The sequence below is a fragment of the Scylla paramamosain genome, chromosome 2, assembly GCF_035594125.1.
Source record: "Scylla paramamosain isolate STU-SP2022 chromosome 2, ASM3559412v1, whole genome shotgun sequence".
Classification (NCBI taxonomy): domain Eukaryota; kingdom Metazoa; phylum Arthropoda; class Malacostraca; order Decapoda; family Portunidae; genus Scylla; species Scylla paramamosain.
The window spans coordinates 31922861-31949977 of NC_087152.1; the positions used below are offsets into that span (position 1 = coordinate 31922861).

Sequence of the window (27117 nt, forward strand, 5' to 3'; positions counted from 1 at the left end):
ATTTCCGTTCAATTTACAGTTACATACAGCCTATAAGTAAATCTTCTTCGTCTTTTATAAGAAACATTTTTCCTTCTACTGTTCTTTCTGTCATTTTCATTCTACTCATGCAGTTTTATTTTGAGGGAGTCCAGTTTGAGTAAAAATATATTCACCTCCTCCTCCTCCCACTCCTTGTACTGTCATTGATGATGTTATCGTCATCTTATTGAAATGCTCCCCTTCTCGTTATTATTGTTCCATATACAGACTACTTTTCTTTCTGGCAGTGCGGCTGTAATTATGGACTGCATTCTGAAACGTTTCCGGTTCTCATTAGGACGATTTTCAAGGACCAGACATGACTGGTCAGGTTTAAGAGTGTGTGTGTGTGTGTGTGTGTGTGTGTGTGTGTGTGTGTGTGTGTGTGTGTGTGTGTGTGTGTGTGTGTGTGTGTGTGTGTGTTTATACCCTTTGGTAGTGTAGACCAAGATCAAGACATAAAAACAAGCTTAAAAGTTCAGTAACTTCCTGTAGAAACCTGTTCACTGTAGTTGAGGCAAGTTGCCTAAGTATCTAAGTATGCGTTCCTGTGTTTCCTCATACAACTTAAGAAGCAGAATTCTCAGTCATTCATCCCTTTCTATGGTCAACTCTGGAACTCCCTGCCTGCTTCTGTATTTCCTCCTTCCTATAAAGTTGACTCTTTCAATAGGGAGGTTTCATGACACCTATCCTCTGTTCTTTTACTATTCTATCTGACATATGTAAGGGAACTGGATATAACTGGACTTTTCTTTCTTCATATTTGTTTGATCCCCTTGGCCAGTGGCCCTCTCCCGTGATTTTTTTTCATTTTTTTTTTTTTTTATGTAGGAAGGACACTGGCCGAGGGCAACAAAAATCCAATAAAAAAAAAAACATGCCAACTGAAATGCCAGTCCCATAAAAAGGTCAAAGCAGTAGTCAAAAACTGATGGATAAGTGTCTTGAAACCTCCCTCTTGAAGGAATTCAAGTCATAGGAAGGTGGAAATAGAGAAGCAGGCAGGGAGTTCCAGAGTGTACCAGAGAAAGGGGCGAATGATTGAGAATACTGGTTAACTCTTGCGTTACAGAGGTGGACAGAATAGGGGTGACAGAAAGAAGAAAGTCTTGTGCAGCGAGGACACAGGAGGAGGGGAGGCATGCAGTTAGCAAGATCAGAAGAGCAGTTAGCATGAAAATAGCGGTAGAAGACAGCTAGAGATGCAACATTGCGGCGGTGAGAGAGAGACTGAAGACAGTCAGTTAGAGGAGAGGAGCTGATGAGACGAAAACCTTTTGATTCCACCCTGTCTAGAAGAGCAGTATCAGTGGAATCCCCCAGACATGTGAAGCATGCTCCATACATGGACGGATAAGGCCCTTGTACAGAGTTAGCAGCTGGTGGGGATGACAAAAACTGGCGGAGACGTCTCAGAACGCCCAACTTCATAGAAGTTGTTTTAGCTAGAGATGAGATGTGAAGTTTTTTAGTTCAGATTATAAGTAAAGGGCAGACTGAGGATGTTCAGTGTAGAAGAGGGGGACAGTTGAGTGTCATTGAAGAAGAGGGGATAGTTGTCTGGAAGATTGTGTCGAGTTGATAGATGGAGGATTTGAGTTTTTTGAAACATTGAACAATATTAAGTTTGCTTTGCCCCAATCAGAAATTTTTGAAAGATCAGAAGTCAAGCATTCTGTGGCTTCCCTGCGTGAAATGTTTACTTCCTGAAGTGTTGGACGTCTATGAAAAGACGTGGAAAAGTGCAAGGTGGTATCATCAGCGTAGGAGTGGATAGGGCAAGAAGTTTGGTTGAGATCGTTAATGAATAATAACAAGAGAGTGGGTGACAGGACAGTACCCTGAGGAACACCACTATTAATAGATTTAGAAGAACAGTGACCGAAGTGATAGAACAGTGATAGAAGCCACAGGAGGGTAGTTTGGAAATCAAAGATTTGTGCCAGACTCAATCAAAAGATTTTGATATGTCCAATGCAACAGCATAAGTTTCACCAAAATCTCTAAAAGAGGATGACCAAGACTCAGTAAGGAAAGCCAGATCAACAGTGGAGTGGCCTTGACGGAACCCATACTGGCAATCAGATAGAAGGTTGTGAAGTGATAGATGTTTAAGAATCTTCCTGTTGAGGATAGTTTCAAAAACTTTAGATAGGCAGGAAATTAAAGCAATAGGACGGTAGTTTCAGGGATTAGAACGGTCACCGTTTTTAGGGACAGGTTGAATGTAGGCAAATTTCCAGCAAGAAGGAAAGGTAGACGTTGACTGACAGCTGAAAGAGTTTGACTAGGCAAGGTGCAAGCAGGAAGGCACATTTTCGGAGAAGAATAGGAGGGATCCCATCAGGTCCATAAGGCTTCCAAGGGTTTAGGCCAGCGAGGACATGGAAAACATCATTGTGAAAAATTATAACAGGTAGCATGTAGTCAGAGGGTGGAGGATAGGGAGGAACAAGCCCAGAATCGTCCAGGGTAGAGTTTTTAGCAAAGGTCTGAGCAAGAGTTCAGCTTCAGAAATAGATGTGATAGCAGTGGTGCCATCTGGTTGAAATAAAGGTGGGAAAGAAGAAGAAGCAAAGTTATTGGAAATATTTTTGGCTAGATGCCAGAAGTCACGAGGGGAGTTAGATCTTGAAAGATTTTGACACTTTCTGTTAATGAAGGAGTTTTTGGCTAGTTGGAGAACAGACTTGGCATGGTTCCGGGCAGAAATATAAAGTGCATGAGATTCTGGTGACGGAAGGCTTAAGTGCCTTTTGTGGGCCACCTCTCTATCATGTATAGCACGAGAACAAGCTGTGTTGAACCAAGGTTTGGAAGGTTTAGGTCGAGAAAAAGAGAGAGGAATGTACGCCTCCATGCCAGACACTATCACCTCTGTTATGCGCTCAGCACACAAAGACGGGAGCAGTAGTCATTCCAAGGAAAATCAGCAAAATACCTCCTCAGATCCCCCTAACTAGCAGAGGACGGAGGCACCTTCGCCTAGGGGATCCTAAGGAGGGATATGAGCAATAGAACATGATACAGATATGAGATTGTGATCGGAGGAGCCCAACGAAGAAGAGAGGATGACAGCAGAAATTACTCTAAGTCGTGGAGGATAGCAAAGCTGAAGGCTAGTTCACCAGGATGGTCAGTGAAGGGAGAGGAAAGCCAAAGCTGGAGGTGAACGCTGGTCTCTAAGAATGGAGATCTCTACAAAAGGGAAGAGGGTCAGAATGTGCTCCACTTTGGAAGTTAAGTAGTCAAAGAATTTCTTATAGTCAGAGGAGTTAGGTGAGAGGTATACAGCACAGATAAATTGAATTTGAGAGTGACTCTATAGTTGTAACCAGATGGTGGAAAACTCAGAAGATTCAAGAGCGTAGGCACGAGAGCAGGTTAAGTCATTGCGCACATAAATGCAACATCCAGCTTTGGATCAAAAATGAGGATAGAGAAAGTAGGAGGGAATAGAGAAGGGGCTACTGTCAGTTGCCTCAGACACCTGAGTTTCAGTGAGGAACCATCACTACCACATCTCACAGCTCTTAACATCACCACCACCACTACTACTGTCATAACTACCACACTTTTTCACTACCACTACCACTACTACCACCAGTTCCAACGCCTCATGTGCATGTCTACTAAACCAGTCTTACCTCCGCAGGAAAATCCATAGGTGCTGCCAGCGGTTCGTGGCTCCAGGATGCTTTTGGTGAACGGGAATCATACAGAATACTCGCGTGGGTGGCCTTCGCCTCCACCTTCCTCTACGCCGCCAGTTTCTACAGTCTCAAGAGATGGAGGATGTGGCAACGGGAGGCAAAGACTCCAGACGTTGTGGTACACGATGACAAGGTGTCAACAATATCACATTCAGACCTGCAAAGAAAGAATAGCGGTATTGATAATCCTTCATGGGTGCCGGAAGAGTAGAAACTGAAGGAGGATATGAAGGAAGAAGAGGCAATTAAGAAGCAAAATGTAGGTAAAGAAGAAGGTGGTACAGAAGGTGGTGAAGGTGAAGAATAGTAGTGTTGAAGATGATGAACATAATAAAGGAGGTGCTGAAGATGGAGGTGGTGAAGGAGGGCATACCAAGAATATTTACAGGCTGAGATGTAGTTATGATTATACAGAACTGTAGTGATTAGTGAATGAAGTTAAAGTGCGGATGACGTGAGGTAAGAGAGCAAAGCGAATGAAATCAAAGATGTAAATACAGTGGAGATGATGTTGGAGAGTTACAGTATTTTATAATTAATAGTAAAAAGGCATACATGGCGACGATGGGGAAAAAAAAGTGGGAGGGGAGAAAAGTGGAGGAAGCAAACAAATACAATTGTGCATAATGAATGAGCAGGAAATGAAGGTGGAGTACAAGTGTAAAAGAGAAGATGAACAGTGAAGTGCATAAGAGACAGGATGACTGATGAAAATAAAGGAGATGGAGGTTCTGATGAAATAATAAATACAACAGAAAACACAGGACATTAAGAGGAAAATTGGGTTCAAGACGAATGAAAATTATGAGAATGATGAATGAAAATAATAATAATAATAATAATAATAATAATAATAATAATAATAATAATATAATAATAATAATTATTATTATTATTATTACTATTATTATTATTATTATTATTATTATTATTATTATCATTATTATTATTATTATCATTATTATTATTATTATCATTATTTTCATTAAAGTGGTGATAATGAAAAAAAATAGTAAGAATGTGAAAAGTTGAAGGAAATATGATGAAAATATGGGTGATGCAGTATACAGTATATAAAAAACGAAGACAAAAGATAGAAAAGGGAGGAAACAGCATACGTATGATGCATGGCACAAAAAAAAAAAATGAAGATGAACAAATAAAGAGATCGCGAAATGAAAGTATGAAGGAAAATTATCAGTGTTTTGCAACCAGCCACATTAAAAAAAAAAAAAAAAGTAATAGTAAGACATATTTCACCTGGGAAAACTGAAAAAAAGGAGAAACAAAAACGAGTGGACATGGAAAAAGGAAAATAAAAGTACAAATGTTTCAAAGCTGTAAGAACAATAGTGTTGATAAAACTAATAAACAACGCGTCACTAGCGATAAATGAAAAAGAATGAGTAAGAAGACAGGAGAAAGTTGTTACTTAGCCAAAAGACAACAATGGTAATAACTGCAATGGTTAAAATAACATTTTTTTTTACTATTATATGAACATTCTGTGATAGAACACTTCTCATCACCGCCACCAATTCACTATGTAACAAAATTTCACTTTTGCCTTGTCCTTGGCCCCAAACCATAATTTTTCAGTTATTTCCATCCCAAGAAAAAAAAAAAAAATTTCATTCTAAAACTCTGCTTTTGTGATAAGAACAATGAATTTACATTTTTGCCTTATTTCATTACAGTATGGGTTACTGTTGGTTTTTATGTTTGCTAAATCTTAATTGCGAATGTAATTGTTTTTGAAATGTTACAAATAAGTTAAAGTAATGAAAAAAAGGATATAAAGTGTACTGAAGATTTTTAACTTTGATAAGATCATTCTTGAACTGACCAGATCTAGCAAGAAATTTCTCACATTTAGAAGAATTTGCTTACATTTCAGAAATCTCAAATATTCCAGAATATTCTACCAGGCACTTTTAGAAGTTTCTAAAACATTTTAGAACATTCTATTCAATGTAAACATTTCCAGAATATTCTAGAACTTTCTAAATTAAATTAGAAATATGTAGAAGTATCAAGAATGCTCTAGAATCCGCAAGAACTTTCTAGAATGATTAAAAATATTCTAAACTAGGTTCAAGAATTTTCTAGAAAGATTAAGAATGTTCTAGAACACATTTTAGAAAGACCAAAAATATTCTAGAGTACTTCTTGACAATATAAAAGTAGGGGCATGCAGACCACCAATCAGTTCTGCTTTGGCTGCCTGAGAAAACACATCGCAAGAGGTGAAACGCCATCAAGAGGCTGCAACCATTCTCCAGATGCATTCTGCTACATATATGGTCAATTCATCAAGACAAGAACAAAGAAGTTCTCTGTGACAGCATTTGGAAAAATGGTGAAATTTAGCTATTTTGGAGCAAAAAATAATTCTAAGAGCCACAAAATCAAAGTTTGACAGGAATAATGGCCATTTTCCATTATTTTGCAATGAAAAGAACTGGAAAATAACAATTGTTTGTCAAAGACAAAAATCGTGTTACATAGTGATATTTCCATTTTTATTTATCAATATGAGAAGAAATCTGTCGAGATCAAAATCCAACTATTTTTATTTTATATATCATCACGATTATTGTTATATGTACATATAACCACTGTACCACTGTACCACTGAAATACTAACAAAAAAAACTTACACGCATTAGTGATGAAGAATACAAAGAAAACTTGCCGTCCAAAGAGCAAACTTGAAGCGTGTTGGCATTATTGATTCTGCGTTCTCGAAGCTGATTCCAGTCTACCTTTAAGAGCTCTGCTGTGTTGTAGTCTTTCTTATTACATTTCTTATAATGAAACCATCGATCATATATATGTGGTAAACTCTGGAACTCCTTGTCTGCTTTTGTATTCCCTCCTGTCTGTGACTTCAACTGTTTTAAGAGGGAGGTTTTAAGACACCCCTTATAATTTACGATAATGCTTTTAAATATACTCTTTCAGGACTGGCATTTCCAGTGGGCCTTTTTAGAAACATTTCTGTTGCCCTTGGTCAGAATCCTTCTTACATAAAAAATACACTTGATAATCTAGTTCTAGAAGTAATAAGAGATTTGCACATCACATCACATCACATCACGAGAATCTGATAAAAGTTGAAGCACTAAAACATGTACACTGTCTTCCGTCTTACGAGGATCTGGCAAAAAATTAAAGTAATATGACATAAAAAAAAATAAATAAAATAAATGAATAAATAAAAAAAATTAAAAAAAATTAAGGAATCGCATGCAAATCAAAGTAAAAACACAATGAAGGACTAAATTTTACCAGACTACCAAAATTTAAAGTACTGTGATACACACAAACCGAAGTTTACGACATTTTGACAAACTGAGATATTGCACACAGTAAATTTCATGGGAATCTGATAAAAGTTAATGCCACTTTCTAGGTGACATGCATCCAGGTCACGTAACTGTGGTAATGGTTAATTTTTGTATGGCTGTGGCTGCCGATCTTTCACTCTCTCTCTCTCTCTCTTAGTAAGGATGCTTTACAATGATAGAAAATAAGGAAAATTGAACGATAAATTATGTGACAAATACGGAAGAAGAGGAAAAAAGATAACGATGAAAGAATTGGATAAATGTATCAGAGAAATGGGAAAGATGAAGAAAAAATGAATTTTTATTGAAAGAAATTACAAATTAATAAAAAAAATACAAGACAAAACAAATAAGGAATCTGGTAAAGAAAAAGGAAAAGACAAAAGAAAAAAATCGCAAAGGAAAAATCACTCAAAAATAAGCAAAAACGGATGGACTATGAGAAAAAAAGCCATTTATGTAAATACTCTTACGAAAAAAGACATAAAAGATGAATCAGAAAAGAAAAATGGTTAAAATTAGTCCTTGTAAAAAAAAAGACCGATTAAATATTGAAAATCAGCCCTTATGTGAAATAACAGATAAGGTATCTGAATAAAAAAAAATATGTGATTGGTTGCACAGTGCAATAACGGAGAAGAATAGGGAAATGTATTTCAAAGACATTAAAAACTCGATAATTAACTACAATGGAAGCCAGAGGAAATAGATAATGATGGAATGGTTGTGAAGTGAGCTGTTTGAATTTCGAGGGTCAAGCCAGCAACTGATGAAGTGATATTAAGGCTGTTACAGTTACGTTTGTCTATGTTAAGTAAATAATATAAAGATTAGAAAAGACGCTGTATAAAGAGGCGCTGTATGGGTCGCCGGGAAAGAAATGGCTGTGAATAGGTTTAGACTGGATGTGGTTACTCTGTCACTGGTCTCTCCATCCACTGCAGGGAGACAAGCAGAGAGGAGGGAGAAAAGAGTATCTGTCAGTTTTCATTCTTCGTCCACTTAACTCTTTCTATAATTATTTAGGTGTGTTACTAAAGACCTCCCACTTTTTCATTTATCTTGTGTAATTTCTTTCCTAATTCTTGGCCTCTCTTCATCTTGTATGACAAGACAGAGGGAACGACGGGCAGTTGCTCATATGAAGAGACATGACGTAGAAACAGAAACAGGTCAGACAGGCAGATAGACAGAAAGACTGGTAATCAGACAGACATACAGACATACGGAGCTAGTCAGCCAGCCAGTCAGCCAGACACACACACACACACACACACACGCACGCACACACCTACACCAACACCTACGCCTACACACACACACACACACACACACACACACACACACACAGCTATAGACACTTGGATTCCATACACATACACCTACACCTACACAACTGTCTCCCGTATGTGAAAGCACATGTATTTGCATTCCGTCCCACTGTTTCATTAATTTCAAGCTTTATTTTCCTTATTAATTCCAAATTCTATATTTTCTTAATCACCTCATTTTTTCCCACCACCCCCACCGGCAGTCTCCGAGCAACACATATCATAAAGACATTCCCGCGCACTCAAAAAGAGAGAAGAGAGGAGAGGAGATTCACGCGACTAGGAGACAAATAAATGCCAGAGATATTTCTTAATCGTGGACTTTCTTCTCCTGCTCATTCCAATCCTTCAAAGTCTCTCAGGTGGCTTCCTCACAATAGTTCCCGTGCGTCGCGTTATTACTGGTCCCTGATGAGCAAAGGAAGCGAAGTCTTGCGTACCTCAGGAAAAATACAGAGGATATAAATGCCTCGTTTCGTTTTCTGCTCACTTGACCGGGACTTAATCACAACGTGTGCATGTATTCGTACCTGTTCGCTCGCGGGTCGCCTCCTTCAGGCAAGTCGAGAGGAAAATGGGGGCGTTTGTGTACGAAGATTTCGGGTGACAAGTTTGCTGTTCGTCGATGAGAGAAGTGAAAGGAAAGGAAATGTAGACGTGATGTCATCACCTTTTTCAAAACTCGTTATGATGACTGACTGGTTGATTGAGTGGCCGTGTATGTGAGGGAGTGATTGACTCATAGATTAATTGCTATTTCAAAGCCATAACCACGATGCCATTTGGCGCAGCACAGCCAAGGGCTAATAGTCAAACATTGTTACATAGTACAAGTATATCAAAATAAATAAAGTACAAACATTTTAGTGAGGAAATTCACTCCATCTTACACTTTTACTATGAACACACACACACACACACACACACACACACACACACACACACACACACACACACACACACACATAATATATATATATATATATATATATATATATATATATATATATATATATATATATATATATATATATATATATATATATATATATATATATATATATATATATATATATATTTTTTTTTTTTCATTTCTCTTGGGTGATTCCTTGAGCCAGATTCATCAACTGCATTTTTCTTCACCTGCTTTGGACTGCCAATCTTCGTGCTGTACGCTGCTGCTGCAAAAGAACATTACATACGATTGCATCCCAGTATTAACAAAGTTTTTGATTTGTGATAGAAATTAAAAATAAAACACTTCCTCTTCCTTATCTAACTAAACTGAATACTTTGATGCAAATACTGTCCGCTATAAATACTAGGAAATTACATATAAAAAACATACGAATTTTTTTCCAGCTCAAGGATAACAGCAAATATCTCCATGGCCTGCATTCTTAATCACTTTTCAAAGGCCCTGTTAGAAATACGTAGGATAGGAAGTATACCACAGTTTTCTTTTCTTCCTCCTTCTTTTCTAACCTACAATGTGGGAGCCAAGCTGAGCTCAGCTTTGTTCCTCCTTAGATTTTTCATGTATTTTTCCTGATCCCTTAGCTGCAGCGTGGAGACCAAACTGAGTTCAGTGCAGTTCTCAAGGCTCACTGTGGGAGAGGGCTGTTGCCGTAAATATATGTATATTAATCGAGGAAGGCTTAGGATGACACATGTACATATCTTTTCTAACATAATATGTTTATTTCCACTATTATGAATCATGTCATTTTCCAGCACATAACAACAGTGTTATATAGAGTTCCTGTATTGGCTAGCTGGTCACCATGTTTGCAAACAGAATCTGGCGGACAGTGCCACAGGGTGAAATCTTTATTTTAGGAGTAGCAGCAGCAATTAAGCTGATTTCATTAATATGATTTTTATGCCCATGTGCAGCCTCACTTACAAGTAAAAATGAAATCATATAACTGCTTACTAAACACCCTGACAAAAAAAGTGATCATTCTATTCTTTCTTCTACTATTGGTCTTATTTATTTATTTATTTATTTTTATTTATCTTGTAAGCCTTTTGCCAGCTCGCTTTAAAAGTATAAGTAAGAGAATAACAATTTTACTGTGTTCCTTCAATTAACAGAAGTGTCAGTATCCACTCAATGTATTCTTTTTCTTCTTATCATTATTATTATTATTATTATTATTTATGGCGTTTTTATTTGCGTTCCTTGTGTATCTGTATATTAAGTGACATATGAATGAAATGCTGCTCGTCCTGGACTAGCGGGAGAAGAACACGTGTAAAAGGCTACGAGGCACGGAACCGGAACCCACGTTATTGTGTGTGTGTGTGTGTGTGTGTGTGTGTTTATTTATGTAGGAGGGACACTGGCCAAGGGCAACAAAAATCCAACAAAAAAACAAAATCCCCACTGAGATGCCAGTCCCATAAAGGATCCAAAGCGGTAGTCAAAAATTGAAGGATAATTGTCATGAAACCTCCCTTTTGAAGGAATTCAAGTCATAAGAAGGTGGAAATACAGAAGCAGGCAGGGAGTTGGAGAGTCTACCAGAGAAAGGGACGAATGATTGAGAATACTGGTTAACTCTTGCATTAGAGAGGTGGACAGAATAGGGATGAGAGAAAGAAGAGTCTAGCAAATTTGAGGGCTAGTTCACCAGGATGGTCAGTGAAGGGAGAGGAAAGCCAAAGCTGGTGGTGAACATTCAAGTCTCCAAGAATGGAGACCACTGCAACTTCACTTCCACTTTGGAATTTAAGTAGTCAAAGAATTTCTTATAATCAGAGGAGTTAGGTGAGGAATATACAGCACAGATAAATTTAGTTTTAGAGTGACTCTGTAGTCATAGCCAGATAGTGGAAAACTCGGAAGATTCAAGAGCGTGGGCATGAGAGCAGGTCAAGTCGTTGCGCAAATGAATGCAACATCCAGCTTTGGATTGAAAATGAGGATAGAGAAAGTAGAAGGGAACAGAAAAGTGCCTACTGTCATTTGCCTCAGACACCTCAGAGTTTCAGTGAGGAGAAGATGAGGTTTAGAAGAGGAGAGGTGGTGTTCTACATATTGAAAATTAGATCTTAGACTGCGAATTTTGCAGAAGTTAATGAAGAAAAAGTTGAGAGGGTGTTAAGACACTTAGCTAAGGGCCGTTATCAGAAGAGCAGTCCGACCTGGGGTCATTTGTGGTCCCCTCCCCAGATGGGGACTCCGAGGCTGGTGTAGGAGTCGCCATGATAATTTTGAATTTTTCAGTGAAGGGTGTGTGTGTCTGTGTGTTTGTTATTAGGTGCTTGTAGTTTTGTGTGGAGGATGAGAGTTATCATTAAACATAAGAACATAAGAACATAAGAAATAAGGGAACCTGCAAGAAGCGACCAGGCTTACATGTGGCAGTCCCTGTATGAAATATACCTACTGATTTCCATCTATTATCCCCATCCATAAACCTGTCTAATCTTCTCTTAAAGCTCTCTAATGTCCTAGCACTAGCAACATGATTATTGAGTCCGTTCCATTCATCTACCACTCTATTTGAGAACCAATTTTTTCCTATCTCCTTTCGTAAACCTAAATTTTTCAAGCTTGAACTCGTTATTTTTTGTTCTACCCTGGTTGCTGATCCTAAGAATTTTGCTTACATCCCCCTTGTTATAACCTTTATAAAACTTAAAGACTTCTATCAGGTCCCCTCTTAACCTACGTCTCTCTAAAGAATGTAAATTTAATAACTTCAATCTCGCCTCATAAGGAATACTCCTTATCCCCTGTATCCTTTTAGTCATTCTCCTCTGTACTGATTCTAATAGACCTATATCTTTCCTGTAATGTGAAGACCAGAACTGCACAGCGTAGTCTAGATGAGGTCTGACCAGCGCCAAGTATAACTTTAATATTACTTCCGGTCTTCTACTTTTAACACTCCTCAAAATGAATCCTAGTACCCTATTTGCCCTGTTTCTGGCCTCTATGCTTTGTTTTCCTAGACGGAGTTCAGAGCTAACTATAACTCCTAAATCTTTCTCATACCCTGTACCTACCAGAGTTTGGTTGTTTAATGTGTACCTACTATGTGGTTTTCCTCTACCTACGCTAAGTACTTTGCATTTATTGATATTAAATTGCATTTGCTATCTGTCTGTCCATTCATTCATCCTATCTAAATCTGCCTGCAAGGCGATGGCATCCGATTCTGACCTAATTAATCTACCTATGTCATCCGCAAATTTACTAACAACATTACTAATTCCACTATCCAAGTCATTGATATATATTAGAAATAACAATGGCCCTAATACTGATCCCTGTGGCATCCCACTAATTACATGACCCCACTCTGATTTCGAGCCGTTTATTACAACTCTTTGTCGCCTATTGCTAAGCCATGACCCTACCTAGCCTAACACTTTCCCATCTATCCCGTGTGCCCTAACCTTTCTCAGGAGCTTTTCATGGTCAAATGCTTTACTAAAGTCCAGATATAAGATATCATAACTATCACCATTATCTACTGCCTTGTACACTTTACTGTAAAAACTTAACAAGTTTGTCAGGCAAAACTTCCCCTTCGTGAAGCCATGCTGTGACTGATTTATCAAATTATGTTTGTCTAATGTTCCTCGCTATTATTGACTCTAGCATTTTACCTACAACTGAAGTTAAGCTGACAGGTCTATAGTTAGACGCTAAAGTTTTATCTCCTTTCTTAAAGATGGGTACATTAGCCTGCCTCCACATTACTGGTACCTCACCTGACTCAAGTGATTTCCTAAAGACAGAAACTAATGGCTCACTAATAACCTCTTTGCATTCCTTAAGTACTCTGGGATATATTTCATCTGGTCCTGGTGTCTTGAACTTTTTTTAGCCTATCTATCTCCTGTTCCACTATCTCCCTAGTTATGGAAATGTGTCAGCTTCTCATTCTCATCTCTAAACATCTGTTCACTATCTGGGGTATCCTGCATGTTTTCCTGGGTGAAGATAGTTAAAAAAATACTCATTCAGAATTTTACTAATCTCCTCCCCAAAACTAACCAGCTCCCCATCTGCTGCCTTTAATGGACCTATAGTATCCTTATTCTTCGTCCTGTATTATAGGGCAGGCTGTGACCGCCCCCTTGTGTTGTGAAACACAAAGGGAAACGTTCGGTGAGGTCACAGCTGGTTTTAATGATAAGTTCACAACACCCCCTGATCCAGTGCTTTAGACCTCACTGGGAGTAATTATCGTTTCGGCAGGTGCCTACTGGTTCCTCCTACTTGATAATATGTCGACTTTTGCCGTTGCCGTTGGCAGTGGGTGCCGGCAGCGGAGTTGGCGGCACTCGGGTGTATGGCTTCTTCGGGTGGCAGTCTTGCCACTGAACAGGGTCGTGTGTAAATCTTGTAAATACTCAGAAACTCTAGTGACCTGATGTTTCCAAATCCCCGCTAATTCTTACTGAACTATTCATCATTAAGCAGAACGAGAGAGAGAGAGAGAGAGAGAGAGAGAGAGAGAGAGAGAGAGAGAGAGAGAGAGAGAGAGAGAGAGAGAGAGAGAGAGAGAGAGAGAGAGAGAGAGAGAGAGAGAATCAGTAGTACTCTTAAAAGTCGTAGTAGCAATCCTAAAAGCTTATGTTGATGGTTATGGTGGTCAAAAAAATGCAAATGTGGAGACCGTGACGGTGGTGCGTCCTGGGAATAGTAAGAAGGGAAAACCTTCCACTACTGGTGCTAAAACAGGTGCAGTAAAAGCGATGCTGACGTATGAGAGGAATAGTAAATTAAATGTTCACAACTTTGTGGTGTTACCGCTAATTGTTTTGGTTACCTTCATATAAGATGGATAATCTGCAGCTTGCACGGAAGGAAAACGGGGTAAGATAAAGAAAAGGACATAGTTGATTTGAGGCTTATATAAAAAGGGAATAAGGGTAGGTATAAACAATAAGGAATGGATAATTCATGGGTTGGTCAGAAGAAACTTAAAAATTTGATATGAAAAAATGTGATAATCCGAAAATTGGACAAATGAAAAATATGGCTGTATATGAAAAAAAAAGTGTCGATAATTTGAAGGAATGGCTAAAAGGAACATGGGGTTAAACACAGAGAGGGTATGGATAATTTTAAACTTGCACAAAATGACACAGCGATGAATGCGATGTGAGTAGTTTGTTGCTTATAAATAAGAAAAAAAAAGTGGTGTTGGATACGGTAGACAAAATATCGCCAATAAAGTACCATTAGAAGCGTGCAGATTTAGTAAAATGGAGTAAAATCTTACTTCCTATATTTGTTAAAAGTTACGCCATAAAATGTAACCAAATTACTTGCCAGTGGTGGTGAGTGATGGTAACTGTAAAGTAATGTGATTCATATACGAGTACTCTGAGTCTTACCATGGATGTGTTGCAGCGATAGTGATCCTGTGGCCGCAGCTCACTGTGCACCAGGCGACGCTCGGCCTTAGCGTGGCCCACACCGGCATCTTCAGCACCGTGCTGTCCGTCTCCGGCATCGTCCCTTTCCTCTGTGGCATAGTGGGTGACAAGATTGGAAATTATAAGGTTAGTTCATTCTGAACGACCATTATGTTTTTACTACTACTACTGCAACTACTACTATTACTGCTACAGCTGCAACAACAACAACTAATACTACAATACTACAACTACTATATACTACTACTATTATCTGTACCATCACCACCATCATTTCTACCCCTACTACTACTACTACTACTACTACTATAACTACTTCTGTAATATACATTTTTTTACATTATTTACCTCTAAAAGCTGAGAAGACCTACGTTTTCTCACGATTCGAAACGTTTTCTTTAATACAGAAAGGTACTCTAAAGTGTTTCTAGCCTTGTGAAGCGTCGCGTAATTTTGTAGTGAAGGTTGATCATACGTTAGAATTCACACAGAGAAGTGGTTTTAAGTAGCATGACCTCTGCTTCCTTCACTCCACACTACAGTCTATACCTAGAAGGAGGAAGAGGAGAAGGAGGAGAAATAATACATAGTAGTACTGAGAGAGAGAGAGAGAGAGAGAGAGAGAGAGAGAGAGAGAGAGAGAGAGAGAGAGAGAGAGAGAGAGAGAGAGAGAGAGAGAGAGAGAGAGAGAGAGAGAGAGAGCAGTTGATAAGACGAAATTCTTTTGATTCTATCCTGTTCAAGGGAGTAGTACGATGCCTGAAAAGCACTAGCCGAGGTGGGGTGCTGTGGATTTGCATTTGATCCGGCTGTGACTTTCCTGGACGTTTCCCTTTATGTCTCACAACACAATGGAAGTCAAATCCTGCCTTCGAAGACAACTCATCACACAACACCACATGTACTTAACACGTGCTCACCTTTCTCGCATAAGAAGACTCTAACACCAACCTCGGAGGACCGATCAAGGGAGGGGACCAGAAATGTCATCAGGTCTTGACATGTTACTCAAATTTTTCTACATTAGTTTCTGCCTTAGGTCTAATTTTCTACCTGTGAAACATCACCTCTTCTCTTCTAAACCTCATCTCTTCCTCACCGAAACACAGATGTCTAATGCAACTAATAGTAAACTCGTTTCCTGTTTTCTCCTAAGTTCTCTATCTTCACTTTCAATCCACAGCTGGATGTTACATATATATACACAACGACCTAACTTTTATGCCCACGATCTTGAATCTACCGAATTTTCTACCATCTAACATCGGCTTCAGAGTCGCAAACTAAATTCATCTCTGTTGTATACCTCTCACTAAATACTACAATATATCTATATCTATATATATATATATATATATATATATATATATATATATATATATATATATATATATATATATATATATATATATATATATATATATAATTAACTATTTAATTTGCAAAGTGGAATACATCTTCAGTTTTCCTTTTTGCATAGATCTCCATTCTTGGACATTTTAGCCCTCACTCTGGCTTTCCTTTCCCTTCATTAATCTAGCTAGTGAACGTTGGTATCATCCACTACCCTATTTGTATTCCTGACCGTCTTGGAGATACACCCAAAAGCCTTGATTCCTAACCTCTAATCCTTCTACTTATGCTGACAATTCTCCGTTAGGCTCCTCTGATCACAATTCTTCCTCAGGATCTTCCAAATCGGAGATGCCTCTGGCGATTTGCCTCTGCTAATTATGAGGACCTGAGGAGGTACTATTCTGATTTTCCATGGAATGACTACTGCTTTCGTGTCAGGGACCCTTTACAGTATGTTGAGCATATAACGGAGGTGTCTGGCAGGAAGGTATACATTCCTCGCTCTTTCTCTCACCCTAAACCTTCCAAACCCTGGTTTAACTTGTGCTGTTTTCATGCTATACATGATAGAGAGGCAGACCACAAATTATAATTGAGCTTTCCATCTCCAGAAACATTACATTTCTGCTCAACATTAAGCAAAGTCCGTTCTTCAACTAATAAAAACTCACTCCTCTATAGCAAATGTCAAAACTATTCTAGATCTAACTCCTCTCGGGACTTATGGCACCGGGCCAAGAATTTCTCCAATATTTTTTCTTCTTTATCTTTTTCCACTTTTTCGATCTGATCACTGTTATTTCATCTATCTCTAAAGATGAACTCTTGGCTTAAACCTTTTGCTTCAGAGTAGGGGACTCAAAATGAACGTAAAAAGAGTATTGTATCAAAGGATAGTAATGCATACTGCACTTTACGGTGCTGAGACTTGGAATACGGGGGAACAGACAAGACGAGACTGAATGCAATAAAAATGAGATGACTAAGAAATGTGTGGAACAACTCTGAAAAGAGAAATGAGGAAATGAGGAGAACGGGTGTTGTGAGACACTTGACACGATGGACATAGAAATGTGTGCTGAGATGGTATAGACATGTTGAGAGAGTGAAGGATGATAGGCTGGTGAAGAAGATAACAAGAACAAGTGTGAGAGATGTGAACATGCGAGGTAAGTCATATAAGGGATGGACAGACAGCATAAAGGAAGATTCTGAGGGGAAAAGGACTGAAACTGTAGCATAGAATAATGATTATTATGCATGACAGGAGCAAATAGAAGCAATGTTGCATCTCTTGCTATCTTCTACCGCTATTTTCATGCTAACTTCTCTTCTGATCTTCCTAACTGCATGCCTCCCCTCCTCCCGCGGACTCGCTACACAAGACTTTCTTCTTTCCCTCACCCCTATTCTGTCCACCTCTCTAATGCAAGAGTTAGCCAGTATTCTCAATCATTCATCCCTTTCTCTGGTAAACTCTGGAACTCCCTGCCTGCTTCTGTATTCCTACCTTCCTATGACTTCAACTTCTTCAAGAGGGAGGTTTCAAGACACTTATCCTGTATTTTTGACCAACACTTTCAACTCTGTATGGGGACCGGCACTTCAATAGGCCCTTTTTTTTTTCCCCGCCTTTCAATTTTTGTTACCCTTCGCCAGTGACCCTCCTGAAAAAAAAAAAAAAAAAAAAGTGAGAGTGTGAGGACTAACACAGATCTACGACCGTCGTGGGGTGTGCCACACATCGACAGTCTCAAACATGTGGGGCAACCAGGTGTGGTAGTGTAGAGTGCTGTGAAGGAACATCGTCCTGGACCAAAACTGGCCAAACTGACTGATGCCCAGTAAGTGAGAGCAGGACCATTTTTCTTCTCTGTCGTGGGCCATACTGATTCCAATGAGTGTGAATGTGAAAACTGTGTGCCTTGTCTTGACTACGCCACTTTTTGAGGATGATGGATTTAGTACTTGGTATGTTTATATGCAGGTATCAAGATTTTTCATAATGATGTTCTCCACGCCTTTGCTGGGCCTCAACAGGCTTATAGAAGTAATCGGGTCCCTTTTTGTTCTCTGTAACTGTGCCTCCGTGCTCGCAACTTGCCTGGTCAAACTCCTACATTTTTGAACGACATTTTTTTTAGTTCTCATTCTTGTCCTTCGTATTTTCTTTTTCCTACTCTTCCTTTAGAGTTGAAGGACTGTCCCCTCTTTTAACCTGTTGTTCTCTTCCCTTCTCTTCTTTGCCCTTACTATCATCATCTTTGCTCTCTCTCTCTCTCTCTCTCTCTCTCTCTCTCTCTCTCTCTCTCTCTCTCTCTCACCACCTTCTTCTTCTCATATTTTATTTTTGAATTAATCACCTTTAATTTTCTTATCCTCTCCCTTGTTTTCTTCTTCATCATCCTTGCCCAAATCCTCCATCTCTTGCATCCTCTTCCATGTCATCATCATAATCTCCCTTGAATTGCATCTCTTCCAGCCTCTTTCTTACTCTACAGATGATACTAGTCGTGACAACTGTGCTGGCATCAGTACTAGCCTTTCTCCACACCGTGGTGCCTAGTGCCATGGTGTCTCCCAACACCAACACTAATGATATCACTAACATCACCGACGAACTCACCACCACCACCACCACCACCACCGCCGCCGCTCCTGCGAATGCCACATCTTCACCTAAAACTACAGTATATCCTGAAATGCTCATATCTGGTCATATCTGACTGTCGCATGTTTATTTTAATAGGTTCTCAGTATAATCTTTTTCCTCTACATCTCAGCTTTAGTACTTCTCTTCCCCAGTTCTCCTACTCCTTTTCTTCTTCCACTTTTCTTGCTAATTCTCCTATTTAGCTTAATTATCTTTATAAGTTATGTCAATATCATAAGTTCTTTCCTCATCCTTCTGTTTTTATTGTTTGTTTTTCCTTTGTTTTACTCCTAAAAATCATACAACAAGTTTAGGATCCAGATTTTGTGGAAAAAGGCGGCAGGCGGAAGAGGTTACCATAGAACAATTCATGAAATAAAGCATAAACTTATAATAATAACACTGTAAATAATAGGATGCTCCCACCACCCTCATCTCTCTCTCTCTCTCTCTCTCTCTCTCTCTCTCTCTCTCTCTCTCTCTCTCTCTCTCTCTCTCTCTCGTCCTTCCTCAGTGGATACCTGGTGCAGGCGACTGGTGGGTACAGGTGAGTAGAGAGACACTGCAGGGAGGATGAAGAGAGAGAGAGAGAGAGAGAGAGAGAGAGAGAGAGAGAGAGAGAGAGAGAGAGAGAGAGAGAGAGAGAGAGAGAGAGAGAGAGAGAGAGAGAGAGAGAGAGAGAGAGAGATTTAGCATTTGTTCCAGCCACCTCTTCTCTCTTTTCCTTTTGTTCTCCTCGATGATCTATCACTCTCCCTTCCCTTGCTCCTTCACCCTCCTCCTCCTATTTCACTTGTATTCATGGCAACATTCACTCGCCCCTATTTCACTCACTGATTTTTGTTTTCCCTCATCTCTCTCAAGTTTACTGGTATTTCAACTTACACTAACGTTTCACTTCAATCCGATTTATTTATCTATTTTATTTATTTATTTTTTTTCATATCAGGAAACACTCGAGAATGTCTACAAACCTAACACTCATACTCTTTCATCCTGATCACTCATATTTGTACATTTGTTCCATATTATAGTAGTGCCCTCAATCATTTTCATCTTCATCTTCATCATAATCTATGTTGGTGGTGGTGGTGGTGGTGGTAATATTAGTAGAAGTAGAGTTCCAAGTATAGGTAATGTTCTGTACAATAAAAGACCATCCTTCTACTCATTATTCTCCTCCTCTTCCTCCCTCTCCTCCATCTCGTTTTTCACTTCTCTTCAGATTGGTAGAACTTATTCCGCCTCGTTTTTTTCTCTCCTCCTTCCTCGTCTTCAGATTGAAACCTTTTTTTTTTTTTTCTCTCTGAGTCAATTTTTTCCCATTTCCTTGCCTCACTCTTTCTTTTTTTATTTCTCTTGCTCTCTAGTTGCAATATTCATTAATTCCTTCCTTCTTTTTATATTTTTTTCCTGCTTATTTAAAGCTATTTTCTTAATTTGTTAGGTTTTCTTCCGGTTCCCTTTTCCCGCATGTTTCATCTTTCACTCTTCTCCTTCCCTTTCTCTTTTTTCCTCTTTACTTATTCTAGCCCTTATTTTTTTCCTTATCATCCTCATCTCTTTTTTCTTCCCAGTTCGTTTATCATCATTCTTATCACCATCACCAGCATCAGAAGCTTAAACAACACCCATCATTATTCACCATCAATTTTTCCTTAATTCCATCAAAACCCGCATAACAATTCTTAACACCACAAACTCTTCATCCCTTCCTCAGGAGTGTTCTTCGGGTTCCTGGAAACCTTCATGTACCGGTACATCTTTAGCATAGGCGGCGATAACCGACTGTTGGAACTCACAGTAACGGTGGGGACGCCCATCGAGTTCATTCTGAACCTCCTGGCTTCCTTCCTGGTGTCTTATACTGGCCACGCCTCCATCATTATGTTTGGCCTTCTGGGACACGCCATCAGACTGTTAAGTGTCTGCGGCAACTGACAGTAACCTCTTTTCTGTTCCCTCTTACTTTCTCTATCTTCATTTTCAATCCAAAGCTGGATGGTGAGTCTATGTGCGCAACGACTTCACCTGCTCTCTTGAATCTTCCGAGTTTTCCACCATCTGGCTACAACTACTGAGTCACTCTGAAATTAAATTTATCCGTGCTATATAACTCTCACCTAATTCATCTGACTGTAAGAAATTCTTTGACTACTTAACTTCCAAAGTGGAGCACATTCTGACTATCTTCCCTTTTGTGGAGGTCTCCACTGTTGGAGACTTCAATTTTCACCACCGGCTCTCCCATCCTAATAAACTAGCCTTTAGTTTTGCTATCCTTCACGACCTAGAGCAGCTGGTCAAACACCCAACTCGTATTCCTGACCGTCTTGGAGATACGAGTAACATTCTTGACCTTTTCCTAACCTTTAAACCTTTTGCTTATGCTCCTCTCCGCTGGGCTCCTTCGATCACAACCTCATATCTGTATATTGCCCCATCGCTCCAATACTTCCTCAGGATCCCCCAAAGCGGAGGAGCCTCTTGCGTTTTGCCTCTGCTAATTGAGAGGCACCTGAGGAGGTGTTAGGGGAAACTGAGAAGGTATTATTCTAATTTTCCTTTGACTAACTACTGCTTCCGTGTCAGGAATCGTCTCTTGTGTGCTGAGCGCAAAACGGAGATAATAGTGTCTGGCATGGTGGCATAAATTCTTCACTCTTTCTTTCGATCTAAACCTCCGAAAACTTCGTTTAAATCAGCCTGTTCTCGTACTATACATGATAGAGAGGTGGCCCACACATGGCACTTGAGTCTTCCATCATCTAAATCACATGTGTTTTAAATTTCTGCCCAGAATCATCCCAAGTCTGTTTTCCAATAGCTAAAAACTCCTTCACCAATAGAAAATGTCAAATCTTTCCAAATCTAACTCCCACCGTGACTTCTGGCACTTTGACAAAAATATCTCTAATAACTTTGCTTCTTCGTCTTTCTTTGCTTTATTTCAAAGTGATGGCACCACCACCATCTCGTGTAACTCTAAAGCTGAACTCTTCGTTCAGACCTTTGCTTAAAAACCTACCTTGCATGATTTAGGGCTTGTTCTTCCCTCTTCTCTATTCTCTGACTATTTCATGTTACCCATTAAGATCCTTCGCGGTGATGTTTTCTATGCCCTCGCTGGCCTTGACCCTCGGAATGCTTATGGACCTGTTTGGGTACCTCCTATTGTTTTCCGAAACTGTGCGCCTGTGCTTGCGCCTTGCCAAATCATACTCTTCCAACTCTGTCTATCAACATCTACCTTTCCTTCTTGCTGGAAGTTTGCCTACATTCAGCACGTTCCTAAAAAGGGCTGACCACTCTGAAAATAAACTACCGCCCTATTGTTTAATTTCCTGCTTCTATGATTTTTTTATTATTATTATTTATTCTCAACAAGAAGATTCTTAAACAGACATTACTTCACAACCACACATCTGAACGCCAGTATGAGTTCCGTCGAGGCCGCTCTACTGGTGATCTTAATCTGGATTTCCTTACTGAAGGTCTATTTCACAGCCGCTTCCTGTTGTTGTGATCGTTATCAATAAGCGGTGATGTCCACCACCAACAATAAATACGATTTCACAGACGTTTTTCACGGCGTTGTTTGTTTTGATCCTTACCAGAAATTGGAGCCATTGGTGACGCTGGCTTGGGAGCTGCTGGGCCTCCCCGATGGAGCTTATCAGTGCATTTATTTCTTGTAAATATGACAAGTTCTTATCCTCTTGTACTTATCTTATTTCCTAAATTGTTTATTAAAATAATTTAAGAATACAACAACATTTTGCAGCCTATAATAATAATATGATAAAATTTAAGAAGAATTCACTTCACCAGCTGATGAAAACTTCACTACCTGTCACCCTTATTTCATCTACTATGCCTCCATGGTTAAAAACTGTAATAATCCTCACATATGCATAGGGTGTAAAGAATTTGTCACCTAGGAGAAATATTAGACAATACTGAAATAACATCACCATTTCCATCAGAGGGCTGTGCTTGCTTCTGTTAGGCTAGGTTTTGATTAATTCAGTTCATTAACTTAATTGCTAATCCTTTCAATGGATAGATCATGATTAAAAAAACAAAACATTATATTTTTTCTAAGAAATAAATAATCAGTCTTAAAATTAGTAAGCTAGGGTTATTTCCATAAAACCCTAAATATTTCAATCTAACTATGTATGTGTGCAGCATTGAGATGATTTATTATGTGCCTTGCTGGCATACACAGAGTTTGGCGAATGTTACACAAATATTCAAGGGGAAGAGTTTAAATATGCTGTTTGCAGTAAGTGGATATGGCATGTTGAAGGCATCAGTGATGCATTTCAATTTTCCATGCCTCTCTCTCTCTCTCTTTCTCTTTTAGTGCTGCCGTGATCAGTTCTTTTGTGATGAATGAGTCATTTTCTCTAGTAAGGGCCCTCCGACATACCAACATTACCGAATCAGAGGTATTCGTTTTATGATCGTTACCAGGTTAGGGATCATTGAAACTACGAAAACAACGACTGTGAAATCGGTAATGCCTGTTACCAGGTTGGTAAGTCTCTTGCTTAGGAACGTTACCAAGCGACTGCAAAATCGATCCTGAGTCTTTATCATTTTCTTTTAGGGATTTTGATGAAACTTTTGATGTTGGCTTAGATAGAAAAGCATTTGATAGAGTGTAACACAAAGCTTTGATTTGTGAACTACCCTTTTACGGATTCTATCCTTCTCTTTGTAACTTCATCTCAAGTTCCCTTTCTGACCATTCTATCGCTCCTGAGGTCACTGTTCTCCTAAATGTATTAACAGTGTGTTCCTTTATCCTGTCACCCACTCTATTCCTATTATTCATCAATCATCTTCTAAACCAAACTTCTTGTCCTATCCACTCCTACGCTAATGATACAATCACGCACCTTTCCATGTCTTTACATAGGCATCCAATCCTTCAGGAAGTAAACAGCTCACGCAGGAAACACACAGAGCGCCTGACTTCAGATCTCTAAAATTTCAGATTGGTGGAGGGCAAACTTAATATTGATCAATGCTTCAGAAACTCAATTCCTTCACCTGTCAACTCGACAGAAGCATACAGATAACTATCCCCTCTTCTTCAGTGACATTCAACTGAACAACCTCTGTCTGTCCTTTACTACCAATCTAAACTGAAAACTTCACATCTCATCTCTATCTAAAACAGCTTTTAAGAAGTTGGCCGTTCTGAGCCCTGTCCACCGATTTTCCTTACCCTTCCCCCAGCTGATAAATGCACAGGGGCCTTATCCGCCCATGAATGGAGTATGCTTCACATGTTTTGGGGATCCACTTATACCACTCTTCTAGGCAAGGTGGAATCAAAAACAATTTCATCTTGTCTACTTCTTTCCTTTAACTGACTGTCTTCAGCCTCTCTCTCTCTCTCACCACCGCAATGATGCATATCTTTCACGAAAAGTTTCAAGAAAATTTTCCTCAAAATTTGGATGACCATTTTTGTCCCCCACCTTTAGGGACTGGCATTAGGGTGGGCCTCTTTTTTTTTTCCAAGCTTTTGTTGCCCTTACAAAAAAAAAAAAATAAAATAAAAAATAAAATAAAATAAAATAAATAAATAAATAAATACAACAAAAAAAATGCAGGGGCAAGACTGGTGTGTGTGTGTGTGTGTGTGTGTGTGTGTGTGTGTGTGTGTGTGTGTGTGTGTGTGTGTGTGTGTGTGTGTGTGTGTGTGTGTGAGAGAGAGAGAGAGAGAGAGAGAGAGAGAGAGAGAGAGAGAGAGAGAGAGAGAGAGAGAGAGAGAGAGAGAGAGAGAGAGAGAGAGAGAGAGAGAGAGAGAGAGAGAGAGAGAGAGCGAGCGAGCGAGCGAGCGAGCGTGCGTGCGTGCGTGCGTGCGTGTGTAGGCGACGCGTTCTGTCCTTGAATGAAGAACAATTACTCTCTTTCGCCTGCAACGTGAACCGGCAGGTAGTCAAGTGGAGGTAGATAGGCAGACAGGTAGACAGGTAGGCAGGGCTGAGGTGAACGAAGGAAGGAGCGAGGAGGCGAGGGGAAAGAGAGTTAGGGTGGGTATTCTCAGGTTATTGCAATTCTCTCTCTCTCTCTCTCTCTCTCTCTCTCTCTCTCTCTCTCTCTCTCTCTCTCTCTCTCTCTCTAGGGAAAGGAAAGGAAACCTACGTGGTGCAGGTCATGGTCGACGTGTGTGTGTGTGTGTGTGTGTGTGTGTGTGTGTGTGTGTGTGTGTGTGTGTGTGTGTGTGTGTGTGTGTGTGTGTGTGTGTGTAAAGCCACCACAGATCATAAGGGTTATAGGACTCCGAGTAAACTAAGCCGGGACCACCACTAGTTGTAAACGATTCTCCATCTTTGAATGATCTTGTGCGAAGGATGGGGGAAGGAACAGAGGCTTCTATAGGCACGGCAAAGGAGAAGAGAGCATGAAATTCGATTAAAGGAACTTCAAAACCTGCAAACTCCAAAAGGGACGCTGTCGTCGACGAAAAGAATGTTGATGTAACAGGTCTCTTTTGAAAACGTAACTGCTCTTTGATCAAGGTTATACCATAACCTTACAGTAACGGGTCAAGAAGAGCTGGCACATGAACAAAAACTAGAAAAAAAAAGCCTTGTCTTGTTCATGCACTAAGTAAGAAAGGAAAGGGGAACGAACTTCCGATACTGAAGGAGGAACTTTATGCTCGAGGAATCTTCAAGAAATCTTTCATCAAAATTCATGTTACCTGGTGGAGGAAGCGCACATAGCACAAAATTTGCCTTGTATGAATATCTCTTGCTTAGGTCTCTGCACACAAACCCTACGTGTGAAAGCTTAGGAAATTTTGCAAACTGCGTGCCAATTTGTTGGCAATGCAGGCGTTCCCCAGCATCAGCGGACTGAGACACAAACATCGTAAGAACATTAGAAAAAAATAAAGTAAAAAAATAATTAATTAATTAATTAATTAAAGAAGTGAAGTTGCAAGAATCTATCGAGCCTACACGTGGCAGTCCCTATTCACTGTACCAGGGTTCAGCTAGACACCACTTTTCTATTAGAAGGACCCTACTCTTTAAACTATGGAGGTGGCTGCAGACTCTGATAATTATTCGTATTGAAGTCTCACGGCCACTGGACCACGGGATGCTATCTATAACTCTCTTCTTTCACACAGCAAGTTCAATTTTTACCCAAAATTCAAAATTAATACAAATGGCGACTCCACTACTAGCCTCGCAGTCTCCGTCAGGGAAGGGTAACAGAAATGCTACCAGGAAAGACTCCTCGTCTGGCGTCAGACCAAAACGTGCTGATACTGAGCCTTAACTTTTTCTTCATTAATTTCGTGGCCTTAGATTCAATGTTCAATCTGTGGAACAACTCTCTTCTATTCAACCTCACCTTCTTTTCCTTACTGAGACACAGGTGTCTGAGGCAACGGGCCCTTTTCTGCTTCCTCCTACTCTGTCCTCAATTCCAATCCAAATGTGAATGTTGTGTTTACAAGGCCAACGATCCAACTTGCTCTCGTTCCCACTGTCTTCAGTCTTCGGAATTAATGGAAATATGGCTTCGATTGCAGTATCACTCTCAAACTAAATTCAGCTGTGTTGTATGCATACCTTGCACCTAACTCCTACTCCTATAAAAAAAAATTCTTTGACAATTTGGCTTCCAACTGGAGCACGTTCTGAATCTCTTCCCTTTCTCAGAGATCGCCATTCTTGGAGACTTCGATAATCACCAACAGCTTTAGTTTTCTTCTCCCTTCACTGACCAACCTGGTGAGCTAGCCTTTAACTTTGCTATCCTCGACGACCTAGAGAAATTACTGCAACACCCTACGCCCAACATTCTTGACCTTTTCCAAATCTTAAAACATCTGACTTCTGATCTTACTGAAAGTTCTGACAGGAGTACAGCAAACTAAGTGTTGCTCAAAAAAATTCTTACGGACTGTTATGCTTTTATTTGTATACTTTTTAGTGCCAACAAGCGGCCAAGGTGAAATATAGCAACAGGAATGTGTGTAGCTGAATGTAATAGCCAGACAAGTTGAGGATAGCAAATTCACCATAGACACTGTGTTGTGAGCTTCCATCAAGTCTTTGTAGACATCTCTGTACAATATGTACATATCGCAGATAAAGGAACAAAACTCTGTAGACTGTCACTTATCCCCCCAATCCACACAAATCCCTAGTATTTATCTTGCAAATTCCTCCATCTATCAATTCAACAGAACCTATCCCCTTTTCTTCAATGACACTCAGTTGTTCTTATCATCTACAATGAATATC

General features: G+C 39.6%; 1 protein-coding gene and 1 long non-coding RNA gene across 4 annotated transcripts in view; one reads left to right on the top strand and one right to left on the bottom strand.

Annotated features, from left to right (window-relative positions):
- Window positions 1-6594, top strand: part of LOC135113535 (uncharacterized) — a 33844-nt gene extending 27250 nt beyond the window's left edge. Inside the window, exon 10 of the mRNA XM_064028788.1 lies at window positions 3680-6594. Within this exon, the coding sequence (XP_063884858.1) occupies window positions 3680-3948 (269 nt within the window). The 3' untranslated portion in view covers window positions 3949-6594. The remainder of the gene's footprint in view (window positions 1-3679) is intronic.
- LOC135113582 (uncharacterized) overlaps window positions 1-27117 on the bottom strand; it is a 346462-nt gene that overhangs the window by 13203 nt on the left and 306142 nt on the right. For all 3 annotated transcript variants that reach the window (XR_010274887.1, XR_010274885.1, XR_010274888.1), the window contains exons 8-9: window positions 14782-14912; window positions 3672-3894 (exon numbers count right to left, since the gene is read on the bottom strand). This is a non-coding gene — a long non-coding RNA (uncharacterized LOC135113582). The remainder of the gene's footprint in view (window positions 1-3671; window positions 3895-14781; window positions 14913-27117) is intronic.